Source organism: Carassius gibelio, chromosome A2 (genome assembly GCF_023724105.1).
Source record: "Carassius gibelio isolate Cgi1373 ecotype wild population from Czech Republic chromosome A2, carGib1.2-hapl.c, whole genome shotgun sequence".
NCBI classification, from domain to species: Eukaryota; Metazoa; Chordata; class Actinopteri; order Cypriniformes; family Cyprinidae; genus Carassius; species Carassius gibelio.
The window spans coordinates 962,173-984,248 of record NC_068372.1 but is presented as its reverse complement, the minus strand read 5'-3'; the positions used below and the strand labels follow the sequence as shown (position 1 = coordinate 984,248).

Below are 22,076 nucleotides of genomic sequence, written 5' to 3'. Positions count from 1 at the left end.
AAAGCAGGCTCTTTTCTTTACGTCCCTTGCTGTGAGATAGAACAGCAGACCACAGTAGTTATAGCAGCAAGGGTGTTCTCTCCAGCGGGAAAAACAGCAGGCCCTTTTCTTTTCACCCCTTGCTGAGGGATAGAACAGCAGACACCTGTAGTTATAGCAGCAAAGAGTGTTCTCTCTAGCGGGCGAAAATAGCAGGCCCTATTTTTGTACATAAATGTATGTTTTATACTACATATCCAATTAGTCATCACCAAACTTTTTTTAGATTTAGCTGTATACAATTACTCTGCCTCCGCAGCCTTTCCAAAATCAGTTCATGAGGTGACTTGAAAAAACACTGCCTGCAAGTCATTGGGTGCGTTTGACTTGAAGCATGGCTACGGATGGCGATTAATGAGAGCAGCCGCTTGCAGTCGGGGTCAGAGTCAGACATTTTTTACTCCCGTTAGTGACACTCACGTGGTGTTTGCATACTTTATCACAGATGAAGTAAATAAAATGCAGTATTTGTCAAATACACAGACGTTTCAGAAACGTTTTCATGAGCAACAGAAACACTTTTTTATATACTGCTAAATAAAGTGACATTTAAAAAAATATACTATTTAAATACTAATACAGTGGGGTATATACGCTTTTATCTGTGTTGTATGATAAATGTGACTCAATACAACAGTGTGACTACATAAAAAAAAAAGCTAGTACCATTATAAAAACACAGATTTGTGGTCATTATTGGAACTGCAAATGTTGAATAAACCCCGTAAAACGGACGTGATCATTGTCATGTGGTGTATCTGGCCAATCGTGAAACAGCTGTGTTGTCATCAGTGCTCCTGCAGTCACTCTGGAGAAACTGTGGTGGCTGAGTCAGCCGGCTGCTCTCTAAACACTCTTGTGGTACTTTGATGGCACACGTGACAGTCATGAGGCATCAGTGCATCTCAAGTCGGACAATTCTAATCGGCATGCACTGCTTCGAGTCAGAAAGCTATTGGTTTGGACAGTGCTGCGTGAAGTCGAACGCACTTAATGCCTGATACTAGGCAAGTCAGCTGCCTAAAGTATCGAATGCAGCTAGTAACTTCTCACTAGTGATTCCCAAGGACATTTCAATTTCCAGCACTTTACAACTGTGGTAAATTACCTGTTTACATACATACTCAAGCACACGCAAAGATAAAACACAGACACACCTTACTTTTTAATCATACACCTTACTTTTGAAGGCACAGAAGCAATTTGCATTGTTCTAAACAAAAATCAGCAAATTGCCAGCAGGCAGCACTTTTGGACCAGTACAAACAGTTTGTATGAACGTCCTTACATTTGAATGTTCCTTAGATTTTAGTCACAATGGCAATTAATGTTGATTATATTTTTGATGAGGGAATGACTCATCACGTCAAGTCAAGTCACCTTTATTTATATAGCGCTTTAAATAATATACATTGCGTCAAAGCCACTGAACAACATTCAATATGAAAACAGTGTGTCAATAATGCAAAATGACAGTTAAAGGCAGTTCATCATTGAATTCATTGATGTCATCTCTGTTCAGTTTAAATAGTTTCTGTGCATTAATTTGCAATATAGTCAACGATATCGCTGTAAATGAAGTGACCCCAACTAAGCAAGCCAGGGGCGACAGCGGCAAGGAACTAAAACTCCATCTGTAACAGAAAGGAGAAAAAAACCTTGGGAGAAACCAGGCTCAATTGGGGGACGAGTTTTCCTCTGACCAGATGAAACCAGCAGTTCAATTCCAGGCTGCAGCAAAGTCAGATTGTGCAGAAGAATCTTCTGTTTCATGTGGTCCTGTCCTGGTGGCCGTCTGAGACAAGGTCTTTACAGGGGATCTGTATCTGGGGCTCTAGTTGTCCTGGTCTCCGCTGTCTTTCAGGGCTTAAGAGGTCCTTTCAAGGTGCTGATCCACCATCTGATCTGGATACAGACTGGATCTGGTGGCTACGGTGACCTCAGAATAAAAGAGAAACAGACTAATATTAGCGTAGATGCCATTCTTCTAATGATGTAGCAAGTACATCGGGTGGTATGGAAAGTGTTCCCAGTTCCGATTTACCTAATTAATGCAGCCTTAAGAAATGTTAAGGGATTTGGATGTTAGAAGCATATTAGTGTGTTATGTATAAGCCAGGTTAAAGAGATGGGTATTTAATATAGATTTAAACTGCAAGAGTGTGTCAGTGTTTAGGCGCCAAATAGGAAAAGGATCTACCGCCCGCAGTTGATTATGATATTCTAGGTATTATCAAATTGCCTGAGTTTTGAGAACGCAGCGGACATGGAGGATTATAATTTAACAAGAGCTCACTCAAATACTGAGGTGCTAAGCAATATTATAAAATCTATACAATGTTTGATAGGGAGCCAGTGCAGTGTTGACAAGACCAGACTAATATGGTCATACTTCCTGGTTCTAGTAAGAACTCTTGCTGCTGCATTTTAGACTAGCTGTAGTTTGTTTACTAAGCGTGCAGAACAACCACCCAATAAAGCTTTACAATAATCTAACCTTTAGGTCATAAATGCATGGATTAACATTTCGGCATTTGACATTGAAAGCAGAGCATAGGCCGTAATTTAGATATTTTTTCTGAGATGGAAAAATGCAGTTTTACAAATGCTAGAAATGTGGCTTTCTAAGGAAAGATTGCTATCAAATAGCACACCTGTTCCTAACTGATGACTAGGAATTTACAGAGCAGCCATCAAGTCTTAGACAGTGTTCTAGGGTATTACATGCAGAGTTTTTAATTCCTATAATTAACACCTCTGTTTTTTCAGAGTTTAGCAGTGGAAAACGATTAACCATTCGGTAAGAATGCTAATTATTATGAACCAATGCACTGCATTTTCAAGCACTTTATCTAAAAACCAATAAAAAATGTTTTTAATTAAGCCTTGAAAACACTGCATTAAATTTAACCCTGTATTACAGCGAATGCAACAAGTATAAAGCCTTGAGTATTTGGTCAGGTGCGCGCGCATTCATCGGAGGCTCGCAAGTGGAGCCAGGGGAAAGCATAAATCCTATGCAATGGCAGGTCTAGCAAGATATTGGTACTGGATACTAGATAAGCCTCAAGCAAGCATGCAGTCCCAATACCCTGATAATTTTAAGCAAAGACCTTCTTAAGTGTATAGAGTGGGGCAGCATCCCCTTACTGAAGAATAGAAGTAGCGAAGGGTGCTCTTTTATAACAGCTAAAAAGAGCAGCATGACCCTTTAGCAGTACGGCATATGTCAAATACTCGAATTTTGTCCAGATAACATTTAGCATGGATGCGAGCAAAATTTAGGATCTGTAAATATAAGTATCAAGCACTTTATCGATACACTAGTTAGCTTGGAGAGCTTACAAAAAAAAAACAAAAAAAAATGTCTAATGTGTTGTGCTCAGGGATGGGCAGTATTTCAGATACATGTATTTAAAATACGTATTTGAAATACAAAATACTATATTGTATTTTAAAGCCTTTGGAAAAAATCTAATGTAAATGGAATTTAAACACATTTAAGACGACTATTTTTGTATTTTCAAAATACTCAAAATAATTTGAGCCGTCAACCTCTTTATCAGGGTGCTGTTTTCATGCATCAACTAGTTCAGACCAGACACAGGATCCTTCAAATGCCGCCCACAAATACGTCCTCCTTTTCCCCGAATTGGAAGGATGGCTGTTATGGGTCCTTTCCCGTCCTACCTATCCCATAATTATTTTCGGCAGAGCGTAATGGCGGACGAAGCGAGCGGTAGCAGAGTGGTAGAGGAGTATGCTTTTCGATGTAAGTTTTTTAAAAACTGGCTTTTCAAAAATATATATTTTTTCAGTGGTTGTCTAGTTAGGCATTTTGTTTTAAAACATAAATAAAAATAGGCTATAATGGCTTACCTGGATATGACTGTCTTGTAGTCTGATATAAAAAAACTCTCCGACAACGAGCAAATAAAGTATTTCATTTATTTAATTGCTTTATTTCTTCCAAAATAATAAAAATGAGGAGAATAACTCTTCGCGCTGTCACGGTTGCTAGGCGACAGGATATGAGCAACGGGTAAGGAAGGGAACTGAAAGAAGGGTAGGTTGTCCAAATTCACAAACACCGACTTCCGGGTTTTACAGTCGTCGAAGGGCCCCTCCTCCTTCAACCAGGTAGGAAGGATCCTAAGGAGGATGCAGACCCTGAATTTGGACACAGCCTTATACTATGTCAAACACTCGTCTCGTGAGAAGTTTGTGAATAAATGGATTTTTTCACATGTAAACTGATTAGGTTATGGGTCATTTTGACGACACATGTGAACAAGTTTTTTAGTACACTTCTTAAACCCTAACCAAATAATCAAGTTAAAACCAGTAAACTTGAAATTCAGTCTTGTGACATTAGAACAACATATTAATATGATAACATATTTATAACACTAAATTGAACAATACTGTGTTATATAAGTTTTTTAATTCATTAATTATTTTATTTCAATTAACGGTTGTATTAAACAACTACCATTACTTTATTCATTATTTCTGCTATGCACGCTCATTTTGTAAATGTAATCATTTTAAATTTTACTAACATGGTGCTTTATGAAATTATAACTGGACACATTTCCAAATTGTGATTGTGTTTACCCATCTATGCAAATGTGTGTTTATGTAGAGATGAAATAATTAGGTTAATCATTGTCTGTCTACATCAGTTTAGCGTAGTGATTGTGTGCATTTGTGAAGACAATGATGAAAGATACACCACACTTTTAGTTTTATTGTTAACCAAAAAAAATTTATAAAAAAAAAAAAAAAAAAAAAAAAAAAAAAAATATATATATATATATATATATATATATATATATATATATATATATATATATATATATATATATATATATATATATATTTCCATGTATTTATGCCCATCTCTGAGTGTGAACCTGTGAAATACATTTCAATGCAGTTTCTGGGTGAAATGAACAATAGAGACAGAAAAAAATGCATTCAATTGTATTCATTTATTTATTTTTTCCTTTTCTTTTTCATTTTGATGTTTGCATATCATTAACAGCTCCATATGTATGACTTTTCTGACATGATGTGTAAATTTGCTTGGTAGCTCACCTGGTACAGCATTGCACTTGTCATGTGCCATAAGTCACAAATACTTGGAGAATAAAGCTTAAATGCCATGTTTACAAAAATAATTAATTTTAAACATTATCACATATGATTTGTTAATGCAGTCAGAAAGGGTGGAGTTTAGTATACATTGTTTTCAAACTCAGTAGAACATTAACCTTTTGATATCATTGTTTTTGTGTTAGATTAATATAATAGTATATTGTACTGTAGCTACTGTTAAAAAGGGTAGAATAACTCTGTTGAACTACAAACCTTACATTCAAAGTAGCCTAAATACAAGGAAACAAAATAATCTTATTGAACCAATTCAGCTAAATCCAGCTATGACTCCATTATAAAAGATCTTATCCAGCGGGCAGTTGGAACATACCTCTTTACTCCCATCATAGTATCTATGGCTTTTCAAGCACATTTACACCACAGCGCAACATGCACTGCATTGTCTCAAATTGACTCAGCTCTGTTGAAAAGGGCATGCTGGCAGCTTTTCATACTTCACATGAGAACTATCTAAAGAAAGGAAGAGTATGTTTCCCCTTTAATCTAGGATAATGCATATTTACTGTCTTATCTATCAAATTACATATTATTTCTGCAGTAAATTGAGTTTCAGGTAAAAAAAAACTGGTTCTGTACACATCATGCATGGTTTTGATTTGCTAACTATGCCAGCTATGCAATCCAAAGTCTAAGAATTATCTATGAATTTTCTGAGAGAGTGCATGGAAAGCCATATTTCATATGTGTCTTCAACTTTGATGAGTGGAATGTGTGCTAATAATATTTTGGTTTGTCAGTCCAATCAAGCATGTTTTTGTTAACTTTTGTTTCCCTAATCAAGATTATATTAAGTGAAAAACCAAAATGATTGAATACCATTTTAACGCATTGAAAAATTATGAATATTAAACATTTTCTTACCTAGTTTATGATGGACTTTAAAATGGAATAGTGTATTTTGGTTTGAGCAGCAAATCGTTCATCTTACCTCTTCATTTGACATATTGGACCACTTTTGTACAAGTTATATTTCAATGGTATATGTTGGCAGCAAATCGTTCATCTTACCTCTTCATTTGACATGTTGGACCACTTTTGTACAAGTTATATTTCAATGGTATATGTTGTAGACATTAATAAGGTTGTATTGGATAATTATGGATATTATCTTTATTCTCTTTTATTTGATGATAGAATAGGTAAAATGTGGCACAGCTTACCCCACTCTCCTCCATACTGTTTACCTTCACCATTACTCAGTAACCCAATTAACACATTTTTAGATCATATAATTTCTTTCAGAAATGCTAGGTTAGTTAATAATTTATCCCTTTTCCCAGTTTGGTTGTAGCAGTGCCAATCCTATTGTTATGTAATGTTTCCTCCTTGTTTTTTTCTAGCTCTTTTCAACCTCATCCCTGTCGGCTTAAGGGTGGTGGCCATTCAGGGAGTCAAAGCAGGTTTCTACATTGGCATGAATGCAGAGGGCTTCCTCTACAGCTCAGTAAGATTCCCATTTCTCAGTTTGCATGTGTGCATTTGTATTTATGGCAGAATGCTGCATGCAGTGCATATTCTTTTCTTGGAGCTCATTTATATATTCTGGGATCTTAGCCAGTGGTGGCTCATCGGGAGAGGCAGGTATGGCAAGGTCGGTGAGCTCTCGTGCCTCCGTTGGTAAATAAAAAATTAGCCAATCAGCCTCAAGTGTTCACTTTCATTGCTGAAGAGTGTCAACCAATCATCATAGAGATGTAAATTACATGATATAAGTTTGAACATCTCCCACTGTGCTGATAATGTACCAAGTACTTATGATGAGTAGCGATACTGAATATTTGATTGACAACAGATTTACCAAGCTGTCATTCAAACAATACATAAAAAAAAATTAAAATAAAGGGAAAACACACCTAAGCTGAATAAAGGCTACAGTAGTCGCGGCTAATTAAATGGCACAACAGGCAGCTATCTTTTAACACATTTTTTTAAGGGATGTATGTTTGCATCAAGTGATAGACAAGTAACAGTAAGTGAAATTATATTATCTTGCTATATGTCTGTTGTTTTCTTAACGTTTTCTGACTAAAAGACTAAATCTGAATAAATCTCTAGGAGGAGTTTGTTAAAGTACAACTCGTTGAAGTTTGATCAAGATCGGACACTTTATGCCTGAGTTATAACATCTTTTATTCCCATGGCGAGACATCGAACTTCGTCACGGCGCCATGGACACGCCTTTTAACAAAAACTCAAGATCTTCACAACTAAACATCACACAGGTCTTTAGATTAGACTGACCACAAAAAAAGACATTGATGTCATCGAAATTTGTCAGGCCACCATGGACACACCCTTTAATGAAACCTCAAGATCTTCACCATTTAACATCTCAAAGGCCTTAAGATTTAACTGACCAAGTTTGGTGTTGATCTGAATAAATCTCTAGGAGGAGTTCGTTAAAGTACAACCCCTGAAAATGACAAAAACAACACCAATTTTGCAGAGAAAATTCAAAATTACCGACTTCCTGTTGGGATTCGGATTTTGTACCAAGATAATTTTTTGTAGGTATTGGTGTGTTACATGTGTGTACCAATTTTTGTACATGTACGTGAAACATAGCTCGAGGCGCACTCCGTTGAATCTGTATAGGGGGCGCTATAGAGCCATTTTGCCACACCCAATGGACTATTGGCATTTAGATGTGTTCAGGCCAGGACTCTTATCAAACATGTGAAGTTTGGGCAAGATCGGACATTTAATGCCCGAGTTACAACAAGTTTTATTCCCATGGCGAGACTTTGAACTTTGTCACGGCGCCATGGACACGCCTTTTCAAGAAAACCCAAGACCTTCATAATTTAACATTGCACAGGCCTTCAGATTAGACTGACCATAAAAAAGACATTGATGTCAAAAAATTTCAAGGAGTGGTCTGTCGCAGCGTAAAATATGTCACTTCCTGTTGCCAATAGGTGGCGCCATGACTATAACTGAATATGGGCATGTCAATCTGTTCAGGTTCAGAGTTTTATCAAACATGTGAAGTTTGGGGCAGATTGGACATTGTATGTCTGAGTTATAGCAACTTCATTTTTCATGGCGAATCATCAAAATTCGCCAGGCCGCCACGGACACGCCCTTCAACAAAAACTTAAGATCTTCGCAATTTCACATCGCAAAGGCCTTTAGATTAGGCATACCAAATTTGGTGTTGATTTGAAGAAATCTCTATGAGGAGTTCGTTAAGATAAAACGCATGGAAATGACCAAAATAACACAAAATTTGCTCATAATATTAAAAATAACTGACTTCCTGTTGGGTTTAGAATTTTGCTCCAAGAGTCTTTTTTGTAGGTATTGGTGTGTTACATATGTGTGCCAATTTTCGTGCATGTACGTGAAACATAGCTGGTTCCTTTAACAAAACCTCATGATCGTCGCAATTTAACATCACAAAGGTCTTTAGATTACACTGACCAAGTTTGGTGTTGATCTGAATAAATCTCTAGGAGGAGTTCGTTAAAGTACCCTGAAAATGGCAAAAACAACGCCAATTTTGCAGAGAAAATTCTAAATAACCGTCTTCCTGTTGGGGTTCGGATTTCGTACCAAGAGTCTTTTTTGTAGGTATCTACCAATGCATTTACTAATGTTAAAAAATGAGACATTATTTTAAATTGTTACCAAATCCTTAAATAATTAAAAGTGTTTTGTTATAAATTTATTGACCTATAAGCATTTGTGAAATAGTTCTGCTTGCATCACAGCTTGGTCTTCATCTGTGAGCTGAACAGTTTTACTGTTACATCCATGAGATTATGTAAATTCAGATTAATGTAAATCACAGGGTGTCAGAGGTCAGTATCAAATGAGTTTGAAATTATTATTTGTAGCACAAATAATTATTTTTAGAATTTTTTTTAATCACTGAAACTGTCAGAAAAAGGATAAGGCCGAAGAGATTTCTTAAGCTGTAATGAAAACAGCACAATTAGCAACAACAACAACAATTTAAAATAATATATTTTTTTCTGGTGATTAAAGAGATGTTTAAGTCCCTCTCTCTCTCCCTGTCTGTCTGCCACTCAGCTCATGCCCATCCCCCTGTCACACTCACACACACACACTCAGTCAGCACACATACATTCCTCAACCAGAGGGACAGAGTGAGTTGAGATGTCTGACAGTTTTTAAATTTTCTTTTAATCATACAGTGTTTATGTCATGAAACTATGCATGTGTCCTCAGAATGATTTGATCTCTGTATGAAAAAATGCTTTAAAGTGTTTGGAAGCTGCAATTAAAAAATACAAGACAATTAATGATTCCCTTTTTACTGTCATTTCAAAAAATCACCACGACAAAACCATTCAAGCTAACCAAAATCTGTTCGCAATTTAAGTTCCTTAATGTTTTTGCAACATGTAGACAAAGTTTGGTAAGTATAGTGAACTTTTCCTCTGAGGAGTATGCATTAAATCACAGCTCAAATTAAAAAAAAATGCATATTCAAATCAAAATAGCCGAATTCCTCTTGGTCGTAGCTGATGACTGTGAATTAGAAAGTTGTCCATCTTGATAAGAACAATATACATACCGTGTTTGGTGTCTGTAGCTAAAACTAACCCCTCCACTTTTGACAAAAGGTGGCGCTATAGAGTGCATCTTCCATGCCCTTTTAAAAGCTTTTTCCATTGTCTAGCTATCACTTATACTGATATGTGTTTTGAGTTTCATGTAAATCTGAGGTTGTTATCTGCCTCAAAATCACCATAACAGAATATTCAAGTTTGACACGTTGCCATGGCAACAATATATAAGATATCAATATCCCCACAACAGATTAACATCGGCCATGTTTTGTCATTATTCTGATGAAGTTTGAAGCAAATCGAGTAAAAATAAGATGCTGAATTCAAAGCATTTTAAAAAATGACTCAATTCCTGCTGCCAGTTGGTGGCGCTATAACGTTGACTCTTAATAGTCACATATATACGATCGGTATCATACATCGAACAAACCGATGAAGTTTGATCAAACTCAGGTAATGTATGTGGATGTTATTAGGCATTTCCTGTTTTTAATTTTTTGCCCTAATTTCAACGCCAAGCCACGGACAAACCGTTCGAGATATCAAAAATCCCCTGGTAATTTTTCATCCCCAATGTCTTGAGATCATGTTCACAGAGTTTCGTGGCGAACGGGTTGAAAACCTCAGAGGAGTATTTTAAATTCCAGAGCATGCTTTTTTTAAACAGCCCTGAATAGCTGACTTCCTGTTGGGCGGAGCCTATGACATAAAGTGTGAAAGTTGTTCGGCTCAATGAGATCTATAAGTGTACTGAGTTTCATATAAATACATGCAAGTGTGTGTGAGCTATGGTTCAAGATTTCTGACTGTGTTCCAGGGGGCGCTGTAGAGCCCCTGTGCCACGCCCGGGTCCCAGCCTCTGCAGCGTCCTGATGGCCGCATATTCCAATGTGTGTGCCAATTTTCAAGAGTTTTTGAGCATTTTAAGGCCCCCAAAAACCCCCGGAAGTTTTAATAAAAAAAAAATAAATAATAAGAATTAAAGCTGCAAGCAGCGATGATCGGGCCCTCTCACCCGGGCTCACCGCCAGCAAGCGGCTTTAGTAAAAAAGGTGAACGGCGAGAAATATGCATTTAAAGTCGTAAATATAAGTGGAATATGTCAAAGTCATTTATATGTGCCAATCTTCTTTTTGCCAGCAGGTGGCACTATCATTATAATGGAATATTTTCCTTCAGATGTGTTCAGGCCAAGACTCTTATCGAACATTTGAAGTTTGGGGAAGATCGAATATTTTAAGCCTGAGTTACAACAACTTCTCTTCCTATGGCGAGACATCAATTTTGTCATGGCGCCATGGACACGACCTTTAACAAAAACTCAAGATAGACTGACCACAAAAAATACATTAATGTCAAAAAATTTCTAGGAGTAGTTTGTCGCAGTGTAAAATATGACACTTCCTGTTGCCAATAGGGGGCACTATATATCTTTGTTGTTCTGTCCTTTCATCTGCTCACTGCATTTGTTAACTGTGTCTTACAATTGGTTTTTAAAAGTAAAAATTACTTCAATTTCAGTCTCTTTCAATATAAGTGTTTATATAAATGTTAATTAAAGCTTAGTTAAAATATTTTAATACATTATTAATAATATTTTTTTATTACATTTTTATTTTAAGATTAGTTTATGTACTGTGAAATAACATAAATAATAATATTTTTAATGATAGGAATAAGTAACATAAAAAAAGATTAATAAATGATCTGAAAAATAGATTGTTCATTGTTAGTTCATGTTAGTTAATGCATTAACTAATGTAAACCAAAAAGAGCTTATTCGCACTTTTGTCATGATCTATAACTATTTTTAAAAATACTTTTATTGATCTATAAACATTTCTGAAATTATTATATAAAACTATATTACCAGTAAAATTCATTAGCTTTTTAAAATACATATTATTTTACTTTGAAAGATTTTTATAAATGATTTAAATGCTTTATACACGTTTCTAAAACAATTATTTAAAAGTAATCCTATAGCTCCATCTGGTGGTGGCCATGACAGGTATTATACACTGCACGTTTGGTGTTGCTATCTGAACCAGTCCGAATGAAACGTTCTTAAATGGAGCACGAGAACAGGACAGACTGTGCATATGCCTATGCAAGGCCAGGTTCACAAGCTCTATCTGTAATGCATATTTTTTTCAGAGCCAATGTTAATGGATCAGAGCATTCACATTGCACATGGTAAAAGATGTGAACAGAAAAGGTTAGAAGTAGAAAGGTGGGAAAATAATGAATATCTAGAGCATGTGCATAGAGAGAGTTGTGAGTGCACAGGACACAGTTTGAGCAGAGGAAACAGGTTTTAAGTGCGCGCACGCTCTCCGAGCAAAAGCAGCATGTATCAGAGGACGCGTTTTTTGACAAAGTAAAGGAAATGTGCATGCAAGCGGAGAGATTCATGCTCGCCCATTATTTAAATGTGTTTTTGCGTTACAATAACATGCTCTCGCTACTGCGTCTGCACCACATACACATACTGTATACACTCTGCAAACAGTGAACCTGTATAATGTATAACAAATCTATTTCAACACCTGAAGCATCGCTACAATGAGCTCTATGACCACTGCATGACAAGAAGACATGCCTAAAAATTCAGCACTCCTGAATATGAGCTTTTCACTTCCAGCCTTCGAGGACAATTATATATATCACTCATAAATCATGAAATACCAGATCTATAGTATTTATTAAGATTGATGTGATTTGAAATTGGTAAAATGTGCTTGGAAAAAAATTTCATTAGAATATCAACGTGCCTTATTATTATGCACTTTGTGAAAAAGCATTTTTAACAATTTTTTTGATCTATAAGCATTTGTAAAATATGTTTGCCTGCATTACAGCTTAGTCTTTATCTGTGTGCTGAACTGTTTTACTGTTAAATCAGCAAGATTGTGTAAATTCAGGTCATGTCATGTCATGTCACAGAATGTCTGTCATAGGTCAGTATCAAATAAGTTTAAAATTATTATCAGAATAAAAAAAATATATACAAGTCATCGTGTAAGTATTTTTAAAATCTTTTTTTATTTTGCAATTAACATAATTCTTAACCTAATTATATAAAAACATTTTGTCTGAGCCTTACAAATTGTACTAGGTTTTTTTCTGATAGAAAATGATAGAGAGATTTCTTAAGCTGTAATGATGAAAAAAATCAACAACACACAATTACAAATTTTTTCTGGTGATTAAAGAGATGTTAACTCTCTTTCTCTCTCTCTCTGTCAGGCAGGCCCTCAAGCACCCCTCCCCCTCCTTTCCCTCACACAGAGAGAATGCCAGAGAGTGAGATTAGATGTCTGACAGTTTTATAATTTTATTTTTATCATACAGTGTTGTAAAGTCATGAAACTATGCATATTTCCTCAGAATCACATGTTCTCTAAATGAAAAAATGGTTTTGAAATGTTTGGAAGCTGCAATTTAAAAATACTAGACAATTAATGTTTCCCTTTTTAATGTTATTTCAAAAAATCACCACGGCAAAACCGTTCAAGCTATCCAAAATCCATTCGCAATTTAAGTTCCTCAATGTTTTTTCAACATGTAGACAAAGTTTGGTGTGTATAGTGCACTTCCCCTGTGAGGAGTATGCATTAATTCACAGCCGAATTTGCCCAAAAATACATATTCAAATCAAAATAGCTGACTTCCTGTTGGTCGTAGCTTATGACTGTGAATTAGAAAATTGTCCGTCTTGATAAGAACAATTTATGTACCAAGTTTGGTGTCTGTAGCTAAAACTAACCCCCCCACTTTTGACAAAAGGTGGCGCTATAGAGTGCCTCCTTCACGTCCTTTTAAAAGCTTATGCCATTGTCTAGATATCAGGATTACTGATATGTGTTCTGAGTTTAATGTAAATCTGAGCTTGTTGTCTGTCTCAAAATTACCATAACAGAATATTCAAGTTTGACACGTTGCCATGGCAACACTATATTAGATATCAGTATACCCACAACAGATTTACATCGGCTGTGTTTTGTCATTATTCTGATGAAGTTTGAAGCAAATCGAGTAAAAATAAGATGCTGAATTAAAAGAATTTTGAAAATGACACACTTCCTGCTGCCAGTTGGTGGCGCTGTAACTTTGACACCTTATAGTTACATATATGCGAGCAACATATTACAATGAACAAACCGATGAAGTTTGATGAAACTCAGGAAATGTATGTGGATGTTATTAGGCACTTCCTGTTTCAAATTTTGTGCCCTAATTTCAACGCCTCACCACGGGCGAACCGTTCGAGATATCAAAAATCCGCTCGCAATTTTTCATCCTCAATGTCTTGAGATCATGTTCACCAAGTTTTGTGGTGAACGGGTGGAAAACCTCAGAGGAGTATTTCAAATTCCAGAGCATACTTTTTTTAAACAGCCCTGAATAGCTGACTTCCTGTTGGGCGGAGCCTATGACATAGAGTGTGAAAGTTGTTCGGCTCAATGAGATCTATAAGTGTACTGAGTTTCATATAAATACATGCAAGTATGTGTGAGCTATGGTTCAGGATTTTCTGACGGTGTTCCAGGGGGCGCTGTAGAGCCTCTGTGCCACGCCCGGGTTCCAGTCTCTGCGGCGACCTGATGGCCGCAGGTTCCAATGTGTATGCCAATTTTCAAGAGTTTTGAGTATGTTAAGGCCCCCCAAAACCCCCGGAAGGTTAAAAAAAAAAATAAGAATAAGAATAATCCTTAGGGGAACAATAGGGCCCTGCGCCCATTGGCTCGGGCCCTAATAATCCTTAGAAGAACAATAGGGCTCTTCGCCCCTTTGGGCTTGAGCCCTAATAAGAATAAGAATAATCCTTAGGGGAACAATAGGGCCCTGCGCCCATTGGCTCGGGCCCTAATAATAATAAACAGAGCAGATACACCTCGGTGCTCGGGCCCTAAAAATGGTCAGTGATCCCCTTGTCATGTCATGTCATGTCACTTTTATTTATATTGTGCTTTAAACAAAAAGGAATGCTTCAAAGGAACTGAACAACATCAATTAGGAAAACAGTGTGTCAGTAATGGAAAATGACAGTTAAAGGCAGTTCATCATTGAATTCAGTGATTTCATCGTCTCTGTTCAGTTTAAATAGTATCTGTGCAATCATTTGCAATCAAGTCAATGATATCGCTGTAAATGAAGTGATCCAAACTAAGCAAGCCAGAGGCGACAGCATCAAGGAACCAAAACTCCACTGGTGAAAGAATGGAGAAAAACCTTTGGAGAAACCGGGCTCAGTTGGGGGGCCAGTTCTCCTCTGACCAGACGAAATCAGCAGTTCAATTCCATGTTGCAGCAAAGTCAGATCGGCAGAAGAATCATCTGACCCCAGACCAATAGAAAACCTCTATTTTAAAACCCACGAGCCACCACTGATCTTAGCCTCGTTAGCACAAAAAAAGCATTCTGCACGAAAATTCCTGCATTCCTACAGAGAAATCCTGCCTTTACAATCATGATTCAGTGGTTCAAGTTTTGCACTGTAAAATCCAGAAAAGAGGCTGCTATAGCATGGGTTGCAGTGTAAGAGCACAGTGTAAGGCTGTGTTCCCTGTAGGCTTCAGATGAGTTGGATGGTGGATGACAGGCATATGTTCTTGCCCACACTCAGCCACCATTTGAAAGGGGTTTGTGGAAAATTCTTGGAGTAATTTACATAATTCTGACAGCTTATATAACACATAGTCATAGAATTCCTAATCCTGCTAATGACAATCTAAAAGGAAAGGAATAAATACATTTTCTGTTGCCATTGCCATATGGTTAGTTGGCATGGATTTGTTTCATTATTCTATCTTTTGGCCATTTAGTAAAACTGCAATCTTATCTGGCATTAAAAAAAAATCAATTCCACAATTAATAACCTAATAATGAAATCTTCACTTTGCATAAACTGTAGATTAAACATTTACTATGAAAATGTATTTTTTTTTTTTTTAAATAAAATAAACTTCCATAACTAAATATTGAATTTAGTTACATAAGTAGGCTGCATGCACAATTTGTTGACTTCTCACTATACAAGGATAGTTAGCTGTTTAAAATAAGTAAGCAGAAGTAGAATCTGCACCAAAAGTGACAGGGCTCAAGTGGCTTTGCTGCATGGAACCCTAAATAAGACCATTGAATATTATGAAACAGCTGCAGAGTGTCAGAATGATAAAAAAAAGAAGGAAAACCTTATTATTAAGCAAAATATCAATATGGATATATACATATATTTTCAAATATTGCCGATATTCAACTGATAGTCAAATCATATGATTGGGGTGGGGCAAAATACATTAACAAGAGTCAAGTCTGACATTCGACTAACATAATTACTGATGTTTACACACAGGGAAAATGTGTAACGAACACCTTGCAGATATAAACAGGGTAAATAATGTTTTATGTTTTGATTAACAAATAGCTAACACTTAACGTCAACGAAACTATAACAATTAACTTATTTTTTTTTTTTTTTTTTTTACAATCGTGCTCTCATTATAACGTTAGCATGTTCTGCATTTCTGTTTTGAGCTATGTGTGCTGAAGATGACCAGTAGAGTGACGCATCTGAGAGCAAGTTTTTAAATGGGATTCAACTTATAATTTCATATAGAATAGGCTTTGTTATTTAGACAACATGATGTTAATATTAAATGCTATTTGCAAAAAGGGCCCGAATGCACATGAACATATCTGCGGGGCTCTGAATGCGAACTCTTTTTGTGGACGCATTCTTCATGAAAAAATGTGCAGAAACATAGCAGCTAAACTGTAAAAATTCATAGCGTTTTAGTATAATGGTCTTCTCATCATAATAGTATCTCTATAACTGGTCCAATTATAGTTATTAATATTCTGTATTGTAGTGTGACCTGCTTGCGCTGTGCGCTGAAGAGATATCACTGTATTACTACAATGAAGAGATTGACTCAAAACCAAATGCATCTTATATCAGGTAAATAATATATCCACAATATATATATACACCGGCTGAAAGGTTTTGAAATCACTTGTACCCTACCTGTTTGAAAAAAATCCAGTCTCTACCTGTGTCAGTTTGAGTCTTGGTAAAGTTTTAAATCCCTGCTGCCAATGCTCCTCTGTCGATCACGGATTATGGAAAGTGAAACATAAATCTATAGGGGTATTAAAAATATTTAAAAATATTAATTTTAAGCTTCTTTCTTTTCAGATTCTTACAGCTTTATCATAATAAGCTGTATATTAACTTATTGGGATAAAACCATTAGTTCTATGTGAAATCAGACATTTGAGCTCCCCCATATATTCAAAATGGAATAATCAGTAACACCCCGTGAATATCCGACTGTTAGACTGGTAGTCGAATCAGGCTCCTCGAATCAAAGCATTGATTTGTCGACTATTCGGGTTCAACCCTAATATATATATATATATATATATATATATATATATATATATATATATATATATATATATATATTAGTGGTGGGCCGTTTTCGGGTTATCGCGAGACTCTTATCGGGCGATAAAAAAAATATCGCCGTTAATCTATTCTCAAAGTTGGGTTGGGAGCTGGGTCTATACTAAGCAAGCTATGATGACTTTCACCTTGATATTTTATATAACCGACTGTCTGAGGTCAGCCTAAAAAGATGCTCAGGACAGCTGACGGGCCACTGCTGCGCATCGTCATGAAAGCACATGTTTTTACGCCTTACTGCTTGTTGATTTAAACATAAAAGCATCCAAACACAAGACGCAGAAAAGCTGAACGGAGTAGCTGGTTACTGGTGTTCGGTGTGCATGAGAGAGAGAGAGAGAGAGAGAGAGAGAGAGAGCCGGGTATCACACACAGCGACACTGAACCGAAATCTCTTCTTTGAAGAGAAAGGCGTCTCAAAACACTTGAACATCGAATTTGCTTATTTTTGCTCTCATGGCGACAAATACATACAAAATATGTCAAAATATCCACCTTGGAAATTATGCTCGAAAAAACTGTCCGTTATTTCTTAAGTGAAAGTAAACAGTTGAGGGAAAAAATGGGATGTGTATTATATTGGATGCATTCATCGTCTCTTAAAGTGGCCGCGCCTAATTTAGCTACTAGCTGCTGTAATGTTTATCCAAGAAAATGAAAGGACACCAGGTATAATTTTTATATATATATATATATATATATCAAAACTGTATAATGTGAGAAATGTTGAAGGTGTCTGAATAAATGTAGGTTTGATTGTATATTTCATTTTTACATTTAAGACAATCCAGTGCTATTTTACATTTAATTATTTGGTTTCTGTACCTTGACAACTACAAACTTGAAAAAACTTAAACATTGGTGTGAAACAGGCCCTGTATATATATATATATATATATATATATATATATATATATATATATATATATATATATATATACAGGGCTTGGAAGGTTACTTTTGAAATGTATTTCACTACAGATTACAAAATACAAGCTTTAAAAAGTAATCAGTAATGTATTTCGTTAGATTACTCAGGTTTAGTAACTTAATCTAAATACTTTAGAATACTTTGAAATAGTTAAGCTTTGTAACACAAAGGAACATATTAACTTAATGTCTTGTTTTTATACTTTCCGACATCTACCAGCCATAAGATTTGTGTTTTATTTGCATTTTATTTTTAAGAACATCAATTTTCCATAGAAGTTCTATCAACAACAAAAAATTGTATGTAATTTAAATTTTCCAATCAATTTAAATTCAGTTTAAATACAATTAATTGGATTTTTTGCTGTTTCATGTAGCATTATAAGCCTCAAAACTAATTCAGACACACCAAACACATATTAAATGTAACCAAAACAACCTGCACAGTTGTCCAAGTTATACAATAGATTTGTTTAATGAATGGTCCAAACTTGTTCAAATAACTTGGTCAACTTGGTCAAAATTGACATGGCTCATTTCCAACGGTCGCAAGCAATGTCGTAATTAAAGTACAAAATTTCAAAATCCCTGGTAGCCCCTTGGGCAGGCATTCTTCAGGTATTGGTAGCCCAAAATGAATTTAACTAGCCCAAAATAAAAAAAAAATACATTGGCTGAATTTTACTGTGGACAAATCAATATGATCAGCAAAAACTAGTATCATATTGGGATGTGATGATTCATTAAACTTACAATGAGATAAAATTCACGATACAGATTACACCATACAATTTTCTTAAAATGTATGTATATATTTATATATTTTTTACAAAATTAGATTTAAGAAAATTATAAATTAAAATGTGTCCTTTTATTATTTTTCAGACAAAAAGCTGCATATTTCTTTGTGAAATTGAAATGTTAAATAATAAAACTAACTTTAAATTTTAAAACATCCTAAATCAAATAAAAAAATAATACAACTAAAAGAAATATCTAAACAAAAAATTGTCTGTGCTTTATTTTAAATCAGAGGAAACCATTTGCATTACTATCAAAAAAAAAAGAATGCTAAATAAATGTTATTTGGAATGTATAATTACAAAAATTAAAAACAGAACAGAAACAGTAAAAACTTAATTTTACCTTTTACCGATTTTACGTTTGTAAATGAGACACAAATGTCACTCTCTGACTGCAGGTGCCACTAATGAGACAACAGGCATTTAAAGGCTGCTGCCCCTTTAAGACTGATGGGACAGATCCAATATAATAATGCACAGGACATTTCTTTATCCACTGTATACGTTCACTTAAGACATAACCGACTGTGTTTATGATAATACTTGCAGAGACAATTATTTTGATCTGATTCTGTATGTCTTCATTCAGACGCAAGGATACATGAAAGAGGAATTAATAAGTGCATTGTCTGAAACGCTGCTCTCAGCGCATGCTTTGAATCAATGCGAGCAAGCTCTGAATGCGCGCAAATGGTTTAAAACGTTTGAATAGGCAAAATTTACGATCAACTATGATCCGTGTATATGTAACGTGCATATGGATGGACGCTCTTTCTTCAGGGCTGACAGAGTAGGAGCAACCTCTGGTAAAAACAAAGGTGGTGGAGTATGCATTTATGTTAACAAATCATGGTGTACAGACTCTGTGATTGTTGATACCTACTCCTCTGCTGATCTGGAGTTCCTGATTATCAAGTGCAGGCCATTCTATCTACCACGTGAGTTTACTTGCATTGTTGCTGCTGCAGTTTATGTACTGTAACAAATTAAAACTTCCTAATCATCGGGAAGAAGGAGGCGGGAACCGGCAGACAATCAAATCAAACTTTAATTACAAAATAAACACAAAACAGCGCATCAGCCCCTCACGGACGACTGATGCGCACAAATAAAAAGTAAACACAACTAAAATCCAGGCCTGGTCCTCTCTCGTCCTTAACTGTCGTCGCTCCAGTTTTATATCCTTCCATCTCCTCCGTGGGACTCGAGACTGGTGGGTCAAGCAGGTGTCGCTCATCTCCAATCACTCCACCTGCCTCGCCCGTTCCCACGACTCTCTGCCCCGCCCCACTCGTCACATGTACCTCCAGACGCCAATGCTAACGTGGCTATGAAATAACTTTGTGCTGCTATTAGCAAATTACAAACCCTGAACCCGGATGGATACTTTATTGTTGCTGGGGACTTCAATCACTGAACTTTAAGATCGGTTCTCCCTAAATTTCATCAAAATGTCTCCTGCACTACAAGGGGACATAAAACACTGGACCACGTTTATACTAATGTGACTGATGCCAACAAAGTCACACCCCTCCCCCATCTGGGTCAGTCTGACCACCTCTCTTTGTTCCTGCTCCCCAAATATACCCCGTTTATCAAATGTGCGAAACCTACAATAAGGACTGTTAAAATCTGGCTGGAAGGTGCTGACTCCACTCTTCAACATCAATTCCAGCACACAGACTGGAGTGAGTTTGCTGCCCAGGCCACCACTGACTCTCAGATCAACATTGACAATTACACCAACTCTGTCCTGGAACACATCAACAGATGTTTGAGCAGAGTGACCACACACACACACACAAAAAAAAAAAATCCCCAATCAGAAGCCCTGGATGAACAGAGAGGTTCGCCTCCTGCTCAAAGCAAGAGATGCAGCCTTCAGGTCTGGAGACCGGGAGGCTTAGAGCTCAGCCAGAGCCAACCTCAGGAAGGGTATCTGCCAGGCCAAACTTACACACAATCAGTAGATTGAAGAACACTTCAATTCTTCAGACCCCCGGCGTATGTTCGACCAAACCCTTCCTCATTCTAATCCTGGTTTCGACGCCACAGACGGATGTTTCAGCAACGTCGGATTCAAAATCATAAAAGCAGTGACCGTGGTTTTGCTGCAACCTCTCATCAACAACAAGCAGAAGGATTGTGCGATTAACCATCCTAGCCAGCTACAACATTCCTGTCTGTTTGACCCTCCCAACTACTACTTCGACACACACTTTGACGAACTTTCAGGCAAGCTGTTTAAACCCTCTTTTCATTCCATCATCACTACCCTCCTGGAGCGGTGCGGGTTAAAATCTCAACCCCATCGTATTCAAGGAACAGTCGAGACTAATCTGCGCGAATTAAAAGATGAACCATTCATCGTCGCCAAGGTGGAAGAAATCAGGGCGAGACTTCTGGACAAACCCTGCAAGGAAATAGTCAGCGACGTCATTGATCTCTGGGAAAATCTCCCCAACGCGAATGGCCAGTGACCAAACCACCTCCAACATGGGTGCAGCCTGTAGCCTAAAGTGGTGTACGGAATTATTGTTTAAAAAGCATTACAGAGACCAGATGACCAATCTCATGAGCAAGATTATTATGGACGCATCCCAACCCGATACCCTGTGTCACGATACTGTGCGCGAGGCAAATCTCAAGAAAAATATGGCGTATATAAGAGCACTGGCTAGCTCATGGGACTATATGACGGACAAATGTGTTGACGGTAATGATCCACCAATTGTAATGATAAAACAGGTCGTTCGCCAAAGGTTATGAGCAGAACTACACGGAGGAATTTTTCACCGTATCCTTGCGTATTCCGCATCAACCCCTGGTCTACAGACTCACCAATTATGACGGCAATGTCATCGAGGGTTTTTTTTTACGAAAAAGAGCTGCAAAAAATAATTGTGAGTAAAAACAAATCTTTTAAGGTGGAAAAGATTTTAGGTCAGAAATAACAAAGGAAATCTCCGCTTGTTTGGGTGAAATGGCTAGGGTGGCCTTCAAAATTTAATAGTTACATAGATAAAAAAAAACTGCTGGACTTAAAACACCCCGACGTTTAACGAAGGACCGCCATGGATGATCACGGGTTTCTACGTCACGTTGCCGTGCAAT

At 36.6% G+C, this 22,076-nt stretch overlaps 1 protein-coding gene across 2 annotated transcripts in view; it reads left to right on the top strand.

Annotated features, from left to right (window-relative positions):
• fgf12a (fibroblast growth factor 12a) overlaps window positions 1-22,076 on the top strand; it is a 123,432-nt gene that overhangs the window by 37,724 nt on the left and 63,632 nt on the right. For both annotated transcript variants that reach the window (XM_052608933.1, XM_052608931.1), the window contains one exon: window positions 6,561-6,664. In XM_052608933.1, coding sequence (XP_052464893.1) covers window positions 6,561-6,664 — 104 coding nt within the window. The remainder of the gene's footprint in view (window positions 1-6,560; window positions 6,665-22,076) is intronic.